This window comes from Oryzias melastigma, linkage group LG21, assembly GCF_002922805.2.
Source record: "Oryzias melastigma strain HK-1 linkage group LG21, ASM292280v2, whole genome shotgun sequence".
NCBI classification, from domain to species: domain Eukaryota; kingdom Metazoa; phylum Chordata; class Actinopteri; order Beloniformes; family Adrianichthyidae; genus Oryzias; species Oryzias melastigma.
The window spans coordinates 6,381,669-6,399,202 of NC_050532.1; the positions used below are offsets into that span (position 1 = coordinate 6,381,669).

The 17,534-nt window shown below is 37.7% G+C and overlaps 3 protein-coding genes across 11 annotated transcripts in view; 2 read left to right on the plus strand and 1 right to left on the minus strand.

Moving 5' to 3' along the window:
* Positions 1–4,284, plus strand: part of usp9 (ubiquitin specific peptidase 9) — a 34,906-nt gene extending 30,622 nt beyond the window's left edge. For all 7 annotated transcript variants that reach the window (XM_024285932.2, XM_024285935.2, XM_024285928.2 and 4 more), the window contains 2 exons: positions 807–905; positions 2,196–4,284. In XM_024285932.2, coding sequence (XP_024141700.1) covers positions 807–905; positions 2,196–2,426 — 330 coding nt within the window. In that variant the 3' untranslated portion in view covers positions 2,427–4,284. The remainder of the gene's footprint in view (positions 1–806; positions 906–2,195) is intronic.
* A 2,650-nt stretch (positions 4,285–6,934) lies between these two features.
* Positions 6,935–9,692, plus strand: LOC112154837 (cyclic AMP-responsive element-binding protein 1). Its single transcript, XM_024286031.2, has 5 exons — positions 6,935–7,039; positions 8,102–8,342; positions 8,624–8,704; positions 9,289–9,418; positions 9,538–9,692. Exons 2-5 carry the CDS (start codon positions 8,129–8,131, stop codon positions 9,689–9,691), a joined length of 579 nt encoding a protein of 192 aa, XP_024141799.1. The 5' UTR covers positions 6,935–7,039; positions 8,102–8,128; the 3' UTR covers position 9,692.
* Positions 9,693–12,313: 2,621 nt separating this feature from the next.
* On the minus strand, positions 12,314–15,974 carry rpl8 (ribosomal protein L8). 3 transcript variants are annotated; one of them, XM_024285910.2, is made up of 6 exons: positions 15,907–15,974; positions 15,121–15,264; positions 14,901–15,042; positions 12,917–13,135; positions 12,718–12,833; positions 12,314–12,515 (listed from the first exon to the last, which is right to left on the minus strand). In XM_024285910.2, exons 2-6 carry the CDS (start codon positions 15,256–15,258, stop codon positions 12,357–12,359), a joined length of 774 nt encoding a protein of 257 aa, XP_024141678.1. In that variant the 5' UTR covers positions 15,259–15,264; positions 15,907–15,974; the 3' UTR covers positions 12,314–12,356. The 3 variants fall into 3 exon arrangements, with proteins under 3 accessions (XP_024141678.1, XP_024141679.1, XP_024141680.1); XM_024285911.2 differs by lacking the exon at positions 15,907–15,974 and adding an exon at positions 15,801–15,823; XM_024285912.2 differs by lacking the exon at positions 15,907–15,974 and adding an exon at positions 15,579–15,601.
* Positions 15,975–17,534: the final 1,560 nt, after the last annotated feature.

Sequence of the window (17,534 nt, forward strand, 5' to 3'; positions counted from 1 at the left end):
CTTTGAGATGCATTTAGTATTCACACGTCTACACAATCCTTATAATTCACTGTTAGTTTGATTAGTTAACATTTTGTTGTGCTATGAAAAAATACATTTGGAGTATTTCTAAAAAAAAAGAAGCTATTTTTAGTTTTTCTAGTGAAAAAGTTTGACAGGTCGCCTGTCTGGTGTAATTGGTGCCAGAGTCGCGCTGTGCAGCTGCATGGCGTGAACAGACCTTTTCTTCTTTTCTTCTCCGCCTTCCCAGTCCTAGCAGTCTGCCAAAGTAAGATCAGTGACATGGCGTTAGAACTCCTTCTCGAACAGCTTCCAAGTTTTTCCCCCATTAAAATGTGGCCACCTGCATTTGTAAGCCTAAGTTCCTCCGCAGATGGCATTTGCAGTTATTTTTTTAAATTTACTCTTCTTGTGAGCTTTTATGTTGAAAGCAAGTTTGTAGTTGACACCTATATTTTGGTGCATCTCCCAGTCGAGCTGTTAGTTATATCAATATATACAGTATTTCTATCAAACTCTACATTTGTAACAATAAAAGAAAGAAAATGCGACTTATCCTCTAAAATAAATCAGTTCTACATGAGGAGGAGCTGTTGTATTAGCTGTTAAGTCTAAACTAGTCCACACACACACACAGTCTGATCACACATAGACTTCATATCACTGTAGTCAGTGTAGCCCACTCACTACTGGTTCACACTAAGATGAGCTAGTCAGGGCTTAAATCATATGAATATTTTCATATTTTTGAATGATCTGAGGAAAATCCAGGCTACTTTGTGATGGCGAGTTCTCTTATTTTTTAGGAGCCGGATGAGCAGGAAGCACCTGATGATCAAGACTCCTCCCCTCCTGAAGAAACCTCTCTGTACCCACATTCTCCTGGAAGCACCCAGTTTCAGCAGGTACTGTGAGAGACACCACAGTCTAAGCAGTTGCAATGTCTGTGTTTTTCTCTTCATTTTCATCAAATTTAATGGATTTTTTGTTGTTTGCTGAAAAAAACTTTTTTTTTCATTATTTAGAAGTGAACATACTTAATTTCGTCATCTTCTGTAATGTTTATTTTTCACAATTTAATAGATGAACAAAACATTAAAATAGATTTTCTAAGTGACTTTATTATTTATCGTATTTTTTTGGGATCACTTTTCCCAGACCGTGCACATTTTTGACCAGGGGTCCCCAGACTTTTTCTTGTGAGGGCCACATAACTGTCTTCTTCTTTGATGTGGGGCCAGAGTCGGTTTGTAGGCCAACAGAAAAAGTGCAGCAATCACAGCCTAAACGTAAACATTTATGGTTTTTACAGAAAGCCATGCATAGCCAAATTTAAAATAATTCATTTCTGTTAAAATATTTGATACATAGCATTACCTGCAATTGGGGTGTAACGGTTCATAAAACTCATGGTTCAGATGGTGTCATGGTTTTAGGGCCACGGTTTAGAGTAAGGGTGTAACAGATCATGGATAAGCCGTGGTCCGTACGGATCAGAAGCCACGGTTCGGAACCAAACCAACCCCAGAAACTACATGTTTTAGCATGTAGTTAGCATTCAAAGTTTAAAGATGTTTTGTTTAATAAATAGGCCTCAATGAGCAAATGTTTTGATGTTGCATATATAAATATTGTGTGTGTGAACTACTTTATATGCTTGTTGAATATATGAGTTGAAACGTTTCCAAAAATTTATTTAGCATTTGTTTTTTTTTATTTATTTATTTTTTTATTTTGCTGTCTCTTTTTTATTCTATTTTATTTTTTTACTTTTTACTGATCCGAAAAATGATCCAAACCATGAGTTTTGGGATCCGTTACACCCAGTTTGGATCTTTTGAAAAACACCATAAAAGTTTTTTTTTTTAAAGAGTTATTGAGGGTGGAAGTCCAGAATATCTTGCTAACTTTATTAAACTCTTTTTTTGTGTGCTTCCTCCTTAAACGGGTGCCGTATTTGTGATCTGTTGATGATATACAGATTTTTAGTTGTAGAGTTTTTATCTTTAATAATAATCTTGAAATCTATAACGTTGATCGCAACAATGAGAGTAAAATAAATATGTCATCCCTGATTGAGATCCAGTATCCAATTCCGATCAAGTCTTGAACTATGTGATGGAATTGTTTTCTTTCTCTCCATTATAAATACATTTTTATGCTGATTCTGTTACCGTTTTTTGTGTTTCTGACAGAACAACCACCCCCATGGGCAGCCTTACACTGGGCCTGCTGCTCAGCACATGAACAACCCCCAGCGCCCCGGCCCAGCCTCTGCTCCGACTCCCGGCCCGGCCCAGACCCCCGCCTCAGGCCCCAGCACCACCCCTGGTTCAGGCCCGCGACCACAAGAGCACTGGGAGGGCACCGAGGAAGTGGCCCCCGTCCCCGCCTCCACCCCAGCACCTGCCCCCCCGAAGGAGTAACCCTCCCTCCCCCACCTCTCTGACGTGCCTCAAGCCTCCATCGTCCGGCTCTCTTTCCTCTCATCCTTCGATCAACAGAGCTCCTCGTCGGGCGTCTCTTTCTCTGTGTCTCTCTCTGGCCCCAGGGCAGGGCAAAGCCAGGCCTCCCACCCCACACCTCCTAGCAACATCCTCTCCCAGTCAGACAGCCTGTGGGGGCACTCTTCCCTGGCCTGGAGCTTGCCTGGCGGTGTGACAGGGAGCCCGTCGGCTGCAGAGGCGAGAGACTGGACAAGAGTTGTAATTAAACAAACATACCCAGAGCTGACGATGGCGATGCGCTTGTCTACACGACAAAAAGATGTACATAGTATGTTAATGTTTTGACTGTTCAGCTCCCCCCAGTAGCATAACTCTGTGGTTTGCTGTTGGGAGACGTTGCAGATGTTATGAAAAACAAAACGGATATTATTAATAAGAAAAAATCCCCGAAAAGCTGTAAGGAGACGGCAGTTCCTCTTTGTTTTATCACCCATGTTCGGCAGTAAAGTTTATTCCACCATCGGACGGTCTCTGCTCATCCAGCTGTAGAAGGACTTGTTGTGATTATCATAATTACATTATTATCCTTAAGCTCCTTGGCAACCTTACGACCCCATGCCAAATCGACTCACAAGCTGTGGTTGGTTTTAGTGTGAAAAAAAAACAGCAAAAAGAAAAAAAAACGGAATGGTTGGGTTGGACTTTAAATGGTGTTCGGTTGATGTGAAAAAGCAGTGATGCAACATTGTTCTGAAACTCATTGCCTTTCTTTCTTTTTTCTTTCTTTTTCTTTCGTTCTGATGATTCATTCAATCCTTTTTGAAGCTCTAGTTAATGTGCTGTAACATTTAGCATGGCTTCTCACCAGAATAGTGTAGCCCAAGGGAAGACTTGTCGTCATAACAACCGGAAGCTGTTCTTAATCCCCATCTCCAGAGGGTTATTTTCTGTTTTTGTTTTTTTCTTTTCTACTCATGTACCCTATATACAATAAGGGCGATCTTTTGAACCAATGTATAAGTGGCTTTTCAATTGCACATTTATAATCCTCCAACTCCACATTTGGCAGTTTTATTTTGGCGGGTAAACGGCTTATCTATAGGAATTCAGAAAACTGAACACATATGCAACAGGATTGCACTGGGCTATCTGGTGTATTATAGACTGTGTGGTTTGCTTCTGTCTCTTCCGTAGAGTCTTCGCTGTAGACAGACTTGTCCCCCCCCCACCATCAGCTTCCTCTGTGACGCGTCGTCGGGCAGGTTGGCTGCAGTTTGGGACCCCCCACCCCATCCCACTCCACACAGAGAAGCTCCACAGCAGGGTTTTTTCCGGAAGAATAGCGGCTGGTTAGTTACTTTGCAACTTGAGCTAACTTGTAATTCTGTAGGAGTAAAAGGTAAACCTCGGTAAATACTGTATTTAATTGGTAACTTGAATGCGTATATTTTTTTTCTTTTTCTTTTTGAACATTTTTTTCTTTTTTTTTTCTTTTGTCTAAAACATACCAAATACTCCTGCAAATGAAAATATTCTGCCCATCGTATTTAAATATTTTGCTCTTATTTTATAGAATTTATTTTGTTGTATTTCACTAAAAAAATAGAATTTGATTTAAGAGGAACATTTTTTGTCCTTGTGTTATTTTTAAAGAAAATATTGACTGTACAGAGTTCTGCGCCCTGTTTTTTGCCGACTTTTGTTTTGGCCATGGTGTGACGTTGAATTCTGGAGCTACAGTCGCGATGTGGACTTTCACTTTGTGAGGTTTTTTTGTGCACAGAAATATAACAAAAAAAGCATTGCGCCCTTAGCAAATAAAGAACATGGAATCTTGTGTCTGTCTCATTTCAATGTTAATCATTTTCTGGGTTTCATCTTTGTTTATTTGTTTCAATTCTGTTCCTTAAAGTTGGACTTTTGTTGCTCCTAAATAAATGATCTTAAAAATGAATCGATAGGAAGCAGCTTAAGATGCAAAATGAAGTTAAATTTAATGAAACAAAAGTGTAGTCATTTTAAGCAAAAGTAACAGAAAAAGGGACTTTTTTTTTTTTTTTTTAATAACCTAAGGTTACTGCTAAATAACATAAATCCCGCCCTTTTCTGATCCTGCTTCAACCCCTTTGGCCTCACATGGTTGCTGGAGCCTATACAAGCTATTGTCTGTTAAATTCAAGGTAAACCCACTACAGGTCCCCAGTCCATCGCAGGTCCTCTTTTGTGCAGCAAAGAAGTTACATTTTGCCTCACTGATTGTTGCTGTTGAACACTTGAGTGCTTCATGCTGATCTCAGCTCTTTATTGGTTGATTAATGCGTAAACTAGCAATTTTCATTTTAAAACGATTCTAATTTAAACTAATTACCAGCATATAAGGGAGCAGGAGAGATTAGAGTTCTGGTTCCAGCTCTAGCAGCCATATTCTGAAGGAGTCTTCTCAAAGTCTTGTTTTGGAAGAACACGAGGAAGACTCACAGAGGTCCATCCTGCTGGAGATGAAGGTGAAGCACAAAGAACTGCGATGCTTTGGTGCCGGTTAGTGTTTCTTACATAATTGGGAAATTGAGCATTATTGGTATACAAAATCTAGTGCATGTATTAGAACAACCGAGGTCCAGGAATCAAGCCCTGAGGGACTCCACATTTAAGTAGTGACATGTGTTGCCAAAGTGTCGAATATATTGTACAATTACACCTCAAGATTTCTGACTGGATTTTACCTGGTAATCTCATCCACTTTCCCTTCTGTTAAGGATTTCATGGCCTGATTCATAAGGTTCCACTTTGGTGCAGCTCTACTTGATCTGGAGGTGATTCTTGAGTGAGAGTTGGATGTGTATGTTTAGCACTTTTATGAGTCTGCTTTGTCTCAGATGATGTTTGTGTTTAGAGCTAATTCAAAACTATTTGTTCAGCAAAAAGACAACTGACCTGTTTTGTTGCACATAGAAGGTGCAAGGCTGATTGATTTCCCACACACTTTAAAAAATTTAAAGAAAATATGACTTGAAACAATATTTATTATAGATTGTCAGTGATTCAAGTAAATCTGATATTTTAACCAGACTTTACCAGTCACAAGATCTTAACTGTATGTGAAAGAATAAGGTGACTTCAATACCCTATTTTTTGTTTTGGATGGGCAGAAAAAATATACTTAAATTATTTTGTTTAAAGATTACCTGATTGTTGAAATTAAACAGTTTTGGTTGTAGATCACAGAAGGAAAATAAAATGAACAGGCGGGACAAGTTAATTTAATTTATTCTACTATTTTGAAATTTTTTTTTTCGTTGTTGTATTTTTAAGAGTCAATCAAAATTTGTTGTTTCTAGTAAAAATAAAATAATTGACAGTTTTTCAGACTAATGTTATTTGCATGTATTGACATGCTATTAGATACTTCAATCTGGCTGGGACTGTTCTGTGGTGAGTTTGCATGCTTTACCTGTGCATGTGTGGGTTTTATGCACAGTCAGGTAAATGAATTGGTTACTCTAAATTTCCCCTTAGGTAGGTCTTAGACCAGGGGTCTGCATCCCTCCATGGTGGCTTGGCCAATAAGTCAGGGAGACTGCTGACCCAGCCATGTTGACTGTTGGAGTCAGCAGCTCCCTGCTAATGGCTGCCTAACCAAAAGTACCGAATGATAAGAAATAAACAAAGCCTGCAAACTAAGACTGCCAAGGTCTGACCAACCCCAAACTAAAAGAACAAAACCCAGCAGTGTAAGACTGCTGAGGACAAAGAGGGGGGAAAAAAACAAAAACATAAATAAATAAAAGAAAAAAACAACTTTTTTTTAAGTAAGGATTACTTATTTAGCATGTATTTAATTTCGATTAGTTAAATTTATAAATTGATGGCTGAAGTGCAGATGTAGTATCCCTGTTGACCTGAAGGTGTCTTGTTTGCTCAAGGATACCTCCAGAATGCACAGGTTTTGAATGCAAAGCAGACCTTTGGTAAAAAGTTTGATATTTTGAGTTAAAAGCACATATTATCTTATACTGCACAACACTGGTTATCCAAAGCTGCACTGACATGATCCTGTTTGGTACAGAGCACTTTTGTTCTGAAAATAAGTTAAAAAGAAAAATCTAATTTTGAGAGATGCTAGGTTCTTTTTATATTTTTGATTTTGTTCGTGTCAAAAATAGATATAATTCATATAAATTATTTAAGAAAGGAGGTCATGAATGCAAATCCAAATTTCTTAAAGGCTAAAGTAAGACTATGCAGCTCCTTCTAGGTTTTGATATGTAGAAAATGACCCCAAATGGCTTTTTTACTGTTAAAGGTTGCAGACCCCTGGACCAACAGTAGCTGGGTATATGTCGGCATCCCTGTGACCCTGAACAAGACCAAAAAAAAAAAAAAACGGAAGGATCCTCAAGGGTATAGGTTTGATTTCACCCCCAGTTTTGTCCATGAATAAAAAAATAAAACCATTTTGTGATCTCAGTTTTGGAACGACAGATTGTTTAAAAAAAATTAAATAAAAATATAGACCAACTGATTTTAGGATTATGCAGCCACGATTGAAAGAAAACAGATCTAAACATTAGAAAAGTTAGAGAGTGAAACAGGTGAGTCTGTAAACTCTTTTTTTTAGATTTTATCTGGAGAATGTTTTATTTCTGTATGGATTTTCACTTTATTTCAAAATGTCTCAAATATGTACGGTTTACTTGCATTTTAAATTTTAAATATTGTATGTGGCGTCATATAAAATTAATTTGACAAAAAACTGAGATAATGCTTTTACAGAAATACAAAAACCAAAAAGAAGCCTTTTAAAGTCTCGTGCTTAGTGTCGTGGTTTTCCGTGTCTTTTCGGTATTTTCCGGCGTTCTCCGTCTCCGACGAAGAAAGAAATCATGGCGCCGCGGTGTGTTTGTAGCAGGGTGGAGGGAGGGGAGGGTGCGGCTGTTCGGGACCAACTCATATTGAACTTTAAGGAAAATGTGTTTAACAAAATACAGGAATGAGAATGAACTTTTCATTTTGAAAGGCAAATCATAATACCCGATTTGATCAGAATAAAAGACTGAATATATCACTAACACAGTATTGATACTTATTTAGCTTTATGAAACACAGGAGTTTGTATATTAGCACAACATATGAACAATTATTTGGATAACCATAGTATAAATAACATGCTAAACTAAACTCTTTATATCACTTAACTAAATGCATTGCATTCTTTGTCTTGGAACAATTTCACCAAACCCGGTGCAAGACATTCGCTTCTTATTTTGCTTTGCTGTTAGTAATAAATACTGATACACTCACATACAGTGCCCTAGTGGTTGTTAGTGAAAAATACATACACAATAACCTATTAATTAAAAAATATAATCATATATAAGTCACACCTGAGTGTAAGTTGCACCCCTGGTCAAATTATGCAAAAAAACAACCTATTCTCTGAACAATATGGTATTCAACTGTCCTATACATCAATTTTTAGTGATATGTTTGTAACATTTAGAATTGTTTCACAATTACAAATGTTTGCATTTAGTTGATTTTTTTTTACCATTTATTTATTGAATTATTGACTGGTGCAAATGGATAATTTTGGACTAAAAGATCATTTGTGGAACTTGGAGAACTATCTTAATTAAGTGATGTTTTCATTGTAGTTTGAGTGTCCACCACTTGTGTAGCCAATGAAGATGGAATCAGAAGAAGAGACACAGCAGGCAGCAGACACTGCTGCTCCTAACAGGAAAATCATAAACAACCTTTTATCCAGTGGAGCAGCTGTCCTCCACATTAAGGAGGAAAAGGCGGAGGAGGACTGCTCTGCTGTAGCAGCTACACCTGCAAGAACCACAGTTACTGCTCCTACACCCATCTACCACACCAGCAGCAGGCAGTACAGTAAGTGAAAGGCAGGACAGCACACCCAAACACACCTATCATATACTACAAACCACAACTTGTTTTTAATTCAAATGGGAACCAGGAAGTACAGTAATGACTTTCTTATTACTCAGCACATGTACAAAGATTAGAGCTGCTACAGTTCAGGGTTAAAATGTAAACTATTTTAGAAGATTAACTGCATTTGATCATTTAGATTTGTGTCTGCTGTCAAAGCCATGGCAGAAAAAAGTCCCTTCAACTTCTTTCTCATTTGTCTTCTGTCGCACAAACCACAGCTGCCGCCGCCCCGCCTGGAGCCACCATCCTGCGGTACGCCCAGACCAGTGACGGCCAGCAGATACTGGTCGTGGTTCAAGGTGAGATGGGGTCATCATCATCCCGCCAGGATAGTTCAGCTGCTTCAGTTTAACTTGGAGGGAAACTACTTTTTATCTGGATTGCTTTTACACTGCACGAAAAAGTGAACCATGACCTGAAGTGGACTGAACCACATGCTGTATGCTGTATTCAAACCCGTGTGAAGCCGCCGTTTGTGCTTCAACACTAGCACTGACTTTGTGTGACTCAGTTCAAATGGGCTAGAATGTTCTTAAGTTTCATGTTTTTCTTTGGTTTTTAAAACCAAAAACCAAAGACTGAAGCTAACCAAACTAGCTGGAAAAGTCAGGGAGGAGAGTGATTGACGAGGTCTACAACCAATCAGGAAAACAAAGAGTATCTGAAATTGCATTGAAACAAATGTGTAAAGCAACGAGACCATGAAAGTTGAACCACAATATAGTGAAAGAACACTATAAAGAGCCGACAGATATGAGTCAAAAAATATTTGTATTATAGTCAAAGCTCTTTGATCTTGTCAGGTCAATGAAAATGATCTAATCTCTCAAAAAGAAGTCATAACTCTGTGGAGTTTTGACTCTTTGCTGACTCTGTCCTTCAGCTGAGTCCAGTGACACCAAACCCCGCCAAATCTGTATCGCCCCCGGAGTCATCAAGGCCTCCCCCTCTGCCCTCCCTGCCCAAGATGCCACAGAAGTCTCCAGACGAGAGGTCTACCGCATGAAAAACAGGTAGGAAATGATAAGTCTTTTAGAAGCAGTTCTATGAGGGTTTGGAGAAAAGAAAATAACATCCGTCCTGCATGTTGCTCCCAAACGTATCTATATAAACCGTCTTGTCCTCTCTGCAGAGAGGCGGCACGAGAACATCGAAGGAGGAAGAAGGAGTACATGAGATGTTTGGAGAAGAGAGTGGTCGAGCTGGAGAACGAAATCAAGATGCTAATTGGAGAACTGAAAGCATTAAAAGACTTTTACTATCATAATGATAGTAAAGCCCCTTGAACTCTGGTCTGGTTTCATTCACATGGAAGGGTAACTCTCATGCCAACTAAATCTAAATCTGAAACAAAAAAGAAAGTCATCATTACACCTCAGTCATGTTATCACTGCAGCAAATCACTTCACTCTTCTCTATAAATCATCTCTAACTCAAGAGCCATCAGAGGAGTTTTCTTTCTTCTTCACCCTCTCGTGTGTTTGGGTTACAAACTGCATCGTCCTGTTCTGAATTTTATTGTTTTTTGACATTGTACTTTTATGAAACTATGAAATGGCCCAATATAAAATATCGGTATAATAAAAAATGTATATTTGTTTTGAAAATCATTCATAATAATATGTTGATATCAATATATTTGATCAATAATAAATGTAATATTCATTTTTTTTTGTCAGAAAGTAATGTTAAATTGTTTCCTCTCTTATAATTTTTAAGTGTTTTCTGCAGAGAACTCTCTGTAAAGTCCTAATTTAGCACCAGTTATGTTTAAATATTTTAACTTGGGAGGTTGCGTTAAATAAAAAGGCAGTATACAGGTTTAAATCTTTTTCTTTTAAATGACGCGGACTCGTGGCAATACTAAACTAAAGTTCAATAAGGAGAAATCTTGAAAGTGGGTTTAAAACATTTAATTGTGACACATTTAACAGTGAATCTGAGCCTTATAGGCCAATATGTTGAAAGTTCCTTACAGAACCCCACATTACTCCTAGTACTCATATGTTGTGTAGTGACGCGTAAACGCGAGTGTTCTGTTGTTTCAACTCAATCTAGAGTAGACCTATAGACACTTTTTAAGTGTTGAATTTAACTCCATTAGATTTGAATTGGACTTCCATCCATCCATTTTCTAAGTCCATTTTGTCCCTCTCAGGGTCACGGGACTGTCAGGGTCTAACCCAGCCATTCTAACGGGCAAAGGCAGGATGCACCCAGGACAGGTGGCCAGTCTGTCGGAGTGCCACAATCACACACCCCTACACACAATCTAGAGTAACCAATTAAGAGAGGCTGCAGTACCACTAAAAGGGGCTAGAGAGCAACAGAAAGCTGCCATCATAAAAGCTGCTCCTGCAGTAAATGATGGACCTTGCAACAAGGCTAAAAAATAAAAGCATAAAACAGGCCTAGACAAAAATTAAGGTACCTCTAACTTAATATTTTGTTGCACAATGTTTTTAAGCAATCATTGCAATCAAATGGTTCCTGTAACAGTCAATGAGACTTTTGCACCTGTTGACAGGTATTTTGGCCTACCCCTCATGAGAAAACTGCTTCAATTCTTCCAGGTTTGAGGGATACCTTTTCCAGACAGAATGTTTCCGGCTATTTCAAAGATGCCCAATAGAATTGAGGTCAGGGCTAATAATGTCCTCTTTAGATTGGTAACATCAAGCTGCTTTGAGATGATCTTATAGCTTTTTCTCTAAGCAACCTTGTCTATAATTTTCTTTCTAATGTAAGTTTTTTCCTACCCGGAAGTAAAACGACTTGATTCCTGAAGCTCCGCCTGCCGCTGTGTTTGGCTGCAGTACGCTCCATGACGTCATCCCAGAGGAAGCCGTGTGCTTGTGCTCCTCCCACGAAAATTAAAAAAACACCTATTTGAGCTGGAATTTATTGAAAACAGGACACAAGTGGAAATATGTGGTATTCTGCATCTAAAATGAAAATATTTTTGCTGATCATCACTAGCTTAGTGGATAAATAGACTTGTCACAGTGATGTCACACAAAATGACGACGGGCCAGTGGGATATGCAACTTCCGGTTAATAGATTTAGATCGGGACACTGAAGAACTTTACGCCGTTTAACGCAATTTTACATAAATAATAAAAGGTAGCCTTACCAATACCAACAGAAAAATGTACAATATGTATTTTAAGTGTCCTGCCGAACTGTATTTTCTTCCTTTTTCCGCTGTTTTGCAAGTTGATTTGTTTTGACAGAGAATGGGATTTTACTATGCAATGGATTTTAAGTTACTTTAAAATGAATTTAAAGCAAACCATTTATTGAAATCTCATTTTTGAATATTGAATTGTAAATTACAAAATGCAATGTCATTTGAATGACATCAAAAACCCCATGACAATATACAATGTAATTCACTTTTTCATTCAATTTTTTGCTTTTAACATTATATTGAATTGTAAATTTTGATATTGAATTGTAAATTGCAAAATGTATTTTCATGTTAAAAGCCTAATTTTAAGACTGAATTGTCAATTGAAAAATGCATTGTCATTTGAATTATTACATAAAAAAACCCATGACAATTTACATTGCAATTTGTTTTGCTTTCATTCAATATTTAATTAGAATTGTGATAGTGAATTGTACATTTTCATATTGAATTGTAAATTGCAAAATGAATCATTTTGCAAACCCGAATTTAATATTAATTTGCCAGTTGAAAAAGAAATTTTTAAATTGCATGAATTTGCACATTGAATTGTAAATTGAATAATGCATAATACTTTGAATTATGGCTTAAAAAGACTTCCAAACTCTTCAGCTAAAATTAAAGATAACAATGTTGTCAAAGTCAAGCCTATAACAAATTGAATGTGTATTAATGTATTCTGTCAGGTTGATGTTATTGAAGCAGACGGAAAACCCATTTGTTGTTTTGGAACAGATTTTTATTAACAAGGCAGTTAGATTTAGTTCTCCTTCTCCTGGACGGTCTTTGTTCCACGCAGTCTGCCTGTACGGCGGGCAGCAATAAGACCGACCTTGCGACCAGCAGGTGCATCCCTCCTGATAGTTGAGGGTTTGCCGATGTGCTGATGGTTACCACCACCGAATGGATGCTCAACAGGCTGAGGGGAAAAACAGGTTCAGCGTCAGAGGCAAGAAGAGCTTTTTGACAATTTTTTTAGAGAAAAAAAAAAAGTAATTTTTAAAGTTACAAATCCCTACTAATATTAAATCAACTACAAAGATTAGATAGTTTTCTGCCACTTTTCTATTACATTAAAGGTTGAATTTTCTGAATTTTCAGGTCTTGAGCTGTGGACTTACATTCATAGCCACACCACGGACACGTGGCCAGCAGTTCCTCTTGGCCTTGTACTTGTGATAGGCGCGACCAGCCTTCAGGATGGGCTTATCGATACGGCCTCCACCAGCAACCACACCTTAGAGGGGCAGAGATGAAGGCGTCTTAACAACATGGCTCCTGTGCAGTGGTCTCACTGGTGATGCATCTGCAGTTTCTTACCAACAACAGCTCTGTTGGCAGAGGCGATGACCTTCTTAGCGCCTGAGGGGAGCTTAACTCTTGATTTCTTTGTCTCGGGGTTGTGGGAGATGACTGTGGCGTAGTTCCCTGAGGCTCGGGCCAGCTTGCCTCGATCACCGGGCTTCTCCTCCAGACAGCAGATGATGGTTCCCTCAGGCATCGTGCCCACGGGCAGAACATTGCCGATGTTCAGCTGAGCTGTGGGACAGACGACAGATAGAGTCATTTCAAGAATAAGATGAAAACCCTGACGAGCTTCACAGATTTAAAAAAGGTTCCTCCCTCTTTTTATTAATTTGCCAAAACAAGATCGAATCATTGGTCTACAACCTCAAACACAAAGGAAAGGTTCCTTCACATTAACTTCATTCACGTCAGTTTCAGCTCATTGGTTCAATTCAATTCAGTCCAAATGTAGCTTCAGTGTGAATAAAATGCGATCTTGATACAAAAATAGGCATCTCCTCTTTGCAATAATAAAACTGCAGTGCTAAATTAGAAAATTACCATACATGTAATATAAAGTGACATGTATGTAACAAAGTTAAAATGCAGACAAAAAGAGCAGCAAAGACCAAAATGTTAATTATATTAAGAGACTTTACTTTTACATTATGCATGCAGCCAAATGCTAACAGTTGAAGTGCTAACGTTTACATTTCCTAATTTAAACATTAAATGCAACAGATGGAAGCACAAATGCACATGTGCCCCAAACTAATACCTAATTTCCTCTGTAACACAGCCTGATATAAAGAAACCTTAAACATACTTAATAAAAAAAATCTATTTTCTATTTAATCCTCCATGTAAAGACATGCACTACTTTACTTTAAGAAACCATGTCTTTAAAATAGACTAATATGACTGTTTTTCAGATACGCAACAATAAACATCATTGGATCGAGAGCTCAAGACTTGCAATGTCGCTTTACCCCACTTCAAAACAAAAGTCTTCTCCCACACATCTCAGACTTGATACAGATATGTATCTACTCCAGCTTACACAGTAAATAGTGAAAAGTCTGATCTCTTCTGAGAAACTGGCATCCTGGTCAAATCCTGTACATAAGTGGTCTCCAGTTTCTCTCAGACAACATTCTCATGAATTGGCTTATAATAGACTGAAGTGTGACTTAAGGTGTGATGGATGAATACAAAAAAGGTCACTAAAACGGGTATTTTCTAAGTATAATAAACATAAATCTACCATTTAAGCAACTTTATTAGCAGCATCCTTTTAACAGACAATCAGGAGCTCAATATTATGCATTATTATTATGGTGTGTGGGAACAACTGACGTTACGAATCCGTATTTAAATTTTTTTGGATTTCTTGTTGTGTGTTAAATGCAGCTTTATTTCATTTGGAAGTCTGTTTCCTCACTGACTCTTTTCTGCAATAAGTAACGTTCCAAATATGTTTGTTTTTGTTAACTTTGGAGGTTTCAATTTAGCGGTCGATGCAGCTACTTGAAGAAAGGAGCGGATGGATTTACAGCACGTGATTGTACATCAAGAATTAATCAGTAGTGGTGGTGAGAATCCAGTAGCTTTGCAAAATACATTTTCTTGAATCAGATTATAAATTAAAGGGAAAAAAGCTGTTGCTTTACACAGCCCATGGTTGGGCTGTAGTAAACGCATAAACTTGAACTTGAACAAGTCCTGTAGGCATAAATTCGTCTTTCTTCTTCATGCGAGTACAAATAAGCATCCCCCCCAATAGAGGATAAAACCAGCAGCTGGCAAAATCATTATTCAATGCAACAAAACATAGTAACAAATGACTCGGTTGTCAAACATGGGGCCAACCTGTGACCACCAGGAGAAATGTGGGGTTCTCTTCCCCAAGGATACTTCAACACATGGGGTCAACCTCTTGGTTTAATGGATGAATTTAATTTGGACCATACATAAACACAAGCAGCTCAACAGCAAGCCCTCGTCTTCAGCCTCTTACCCTTCTTGCCGCAGTAAATGAACTGTCCGGTATGGATCCCCTCAGCAGCGATGAAGAGCTCTGTCCTCTTCTTGAACCTGTACGGGTCACGGAAAACCACTTTGGCCAGGGGGGCGCCACGGCCAGGGTCATGGATGATGTCCTGAGTGAATATCGCATAGAATCAACAGTCGCCCAGCTAATAAAAAACGACTATGTTCACAAAGATGTGTCTCCTTACCTTCACAATCCCCTTGATGTAACCATTGCGTTCAGCAAAGTCAATATGACGGAGTTTAGCAGGACCTTTCCTGTGCTTGACGTGGGCTTTGAACACGGAGCCCGCACCTTTTCTCTGTCCCCTGATCACACGTCCCATCGTGCACTAAAATAGATAAGAGAACTTTAATGTGAATATACCAATAAGATTCACTTTGCAGTCATTCATTGGCAGACCAACATGAATAAGCTCTATAATTACACTGAATAAATAAAAACAAAAAAATCTGAAAAGTTTAGCGCTTTGAAACTGACGGGGTGTTTTTGCCTCTTTAAATGGACTCTAAACAGGCTTTGATATGTTAAACATACATAAAGTTTTCAGGGTTTTTTTTTTCTTGACTTGCTAGCTTAGCAGCTAAACACAATTCAAATGTATGTAAACCCCTAATTATGAGGCCTTGTGAAATAAACACTCACTGCTGGAGCTTAAATGTGTATTTACAGCAAATATTTCACGTTTTCCTACTATATACAAATTGAGAATGACAAAAAACGCGCATCATAATCCTCGGTTGCCGGCCTTTTAGCTGTTGTCACACCGCTTCTGACGCGCCATGTTACCAGACTCAAGACAGACAACCATCAAAAAACCTCTAACAACATCCATCTATCCTTAAAATAGTATGTACAGTTTATTACTTAATATTTTCTGTTAATGGATGTGTGTTTATTTAAAGCCGATGACTTCTTAAATGCATGATTTTAAGGAGATTTAGGAGTACGAGTTAGTAACTTGCCAGCCTACCTAAACTCCGTTGACGGAAAGAGGAAGTGCAAAGAGAAGTCAGACGTTTTCTTCCGGCGGAATCCTCGAAGGGGCTTGTGGGTAATTGAGTCAGTTTTGGAAACTATAGTGGGGAGACCAGAATATTTTTTTTAGAAGATAGAAACTTTGAACACGGTTTATGTCGTTAAAAGTTTACTCCTCTTTAAATTGTTTAAGCCAAAAGGTGTTAAAAACGGGAGGACGAGTTTTTCTTAAGTCATTTTCTTAAATAATTTTGGTATAAAATTAAATTTTAAGCATGTGTGTATCTTATGAAAAATGATCCCATCCATTTAGAGTTTACTGTGTTTTTCAAAGCCTACTTAATTTCAAATATTTCCACCAAATGCAACGATTCACATTTTCAGCAATGGGGTCCAATGGTTTGGTTTTCTGTCCAGAATTGTATCATCCCTTGTTAGAAACAAAGCAGACTTTGATGTTTGTGTACAAATGTACAAAAGAAAATCTTTGGCATTAGTGAAGCAGCTTAATTCACTCTCTTAAGGGATGAAGGGATAAATATATTTCAGCAAAGCAGGTGGGAACAGGGAAGCACAGGGACTCGGGCTGTAATACATAGTTTTTACCAGAAGATGGCAGTACAACTTCATTAAAGAAGGAAAACGTAAAAGAGGTCAACATGAAAGAAAAAAATCCTACCACCCAAATCATTGTGGATTCTGATTCTGTTTGTTTCAGATATTGATTCTGGAGAAATGAAAATGTTCATACATTAGGTGTATTGTTTATGAAGCAAACGATGACAAATGAATGAGCGACCTCTGTTGGGGAAATTGTTAATCTGCACAAAATCTACAATCAGTCTTAATTAAGTTAAATTCAATCAAATTAAATCTGTTTTTTCATGACTTTTTCTTTTTTGAGTATATTTCTTAAACCTTCTCCTTACTTTCCTTTTGGGGTTTTGCAAAACATATGTCAAATTAGTAAAAGTTTGCAGTTTTTTGTAACATCCTTGTAAATGGAGATGATTCAGAAAAGAGAACAAATTATCTTTTATTCAAAATAATATCTGTATTGTTGTGCAATACAGATGTTATTTCTGTGTTGAGATCATTTTATTTATTCAAGCGAGTTCACTTCATGTGACTCCGAAGGTTTCTGGAAGGATTTCTGGTCCAGTTTGGGGCTGAAATTGAGATCACAGCTTTATAAGAATTTATTTCACAGCAGTGTCCGGCCCAAGTGCAGCGGTTAAATTAGCTGGGAAGCAAAGTAAGATGTAGAAATATGGTAAATTTACTTGAAAACTACTTTATGTTTTGCAATTAGTCACTTCTTGTAGTTTTTTTTTTGTCATATTTGATCAGAATCGTTGAATTGTACTGAGGGACTGTGTTGTCTTTCAAAATAAAAGTTTGTTAAGTCATAAAAAATAAAGTTTAACCTTAGCTAAGCTTATTTTAAAACACATTAATCAAAGAAAATTTAAATATCATAATTCATTTTGAATTATTTTATCTATAAAATGAGGAATTTTATGATTTATTTTAACAGTTTACATTGTAAACCCTTTGAAAATCAATTTTAACGCCTCAACATTCAGACAAATTTCTATGATTTATCTGCAAAGTGATTATTAT

Excerpts from the sequence above, each read along its gene's own strand:
- LOC112154837 (XM_024286031.2), top strand. The coding sequence starts at position 8,129 with ATGAAGATGGAATCAGAAGAAGAGACACAGCAGGCAGCAGACACTGCT. Across the intron at positions 8,343-8,623 it reads CACCAGCAGCAGGCAGTACA|CTGCCGCCGCCCCGCCTGGA; the intron begins GTAAGTGAAAGG and ends CACAAACCACAG. Across the intron at positions 8,705-9,288 it reads GATACTGGTCGTGGTTCAAG|CTGAGTCCAGTGACACCAAA; the intron begins GTGAGATGGGGT and ends TCTGTCCTTCAG.
- rpl8 (XM_024285910.2), bottom strand. The coding sequence starts at position 15,258 with ATGGGACGTGTGATCAGGGGACAGAGAAAAGGTGCGGGCTCCGTGTTC. Across the intron at positions 13,136-14,900 it reads CATTTACTGCGGCAAGAAGG|CTCAGCTGAACATCGGCAAT; the intron begins GTAAGAGGCTGA and ends TCTGTCCCACAG. Across the intron at positions 12,834-12,916 it reads TGCCAACAGAGCTGTTGTTG|GTGTGGTTGCTGGTGGAGGC; the intron begins GTAAGAAACTGC and ends TGCCCCTCTAAG.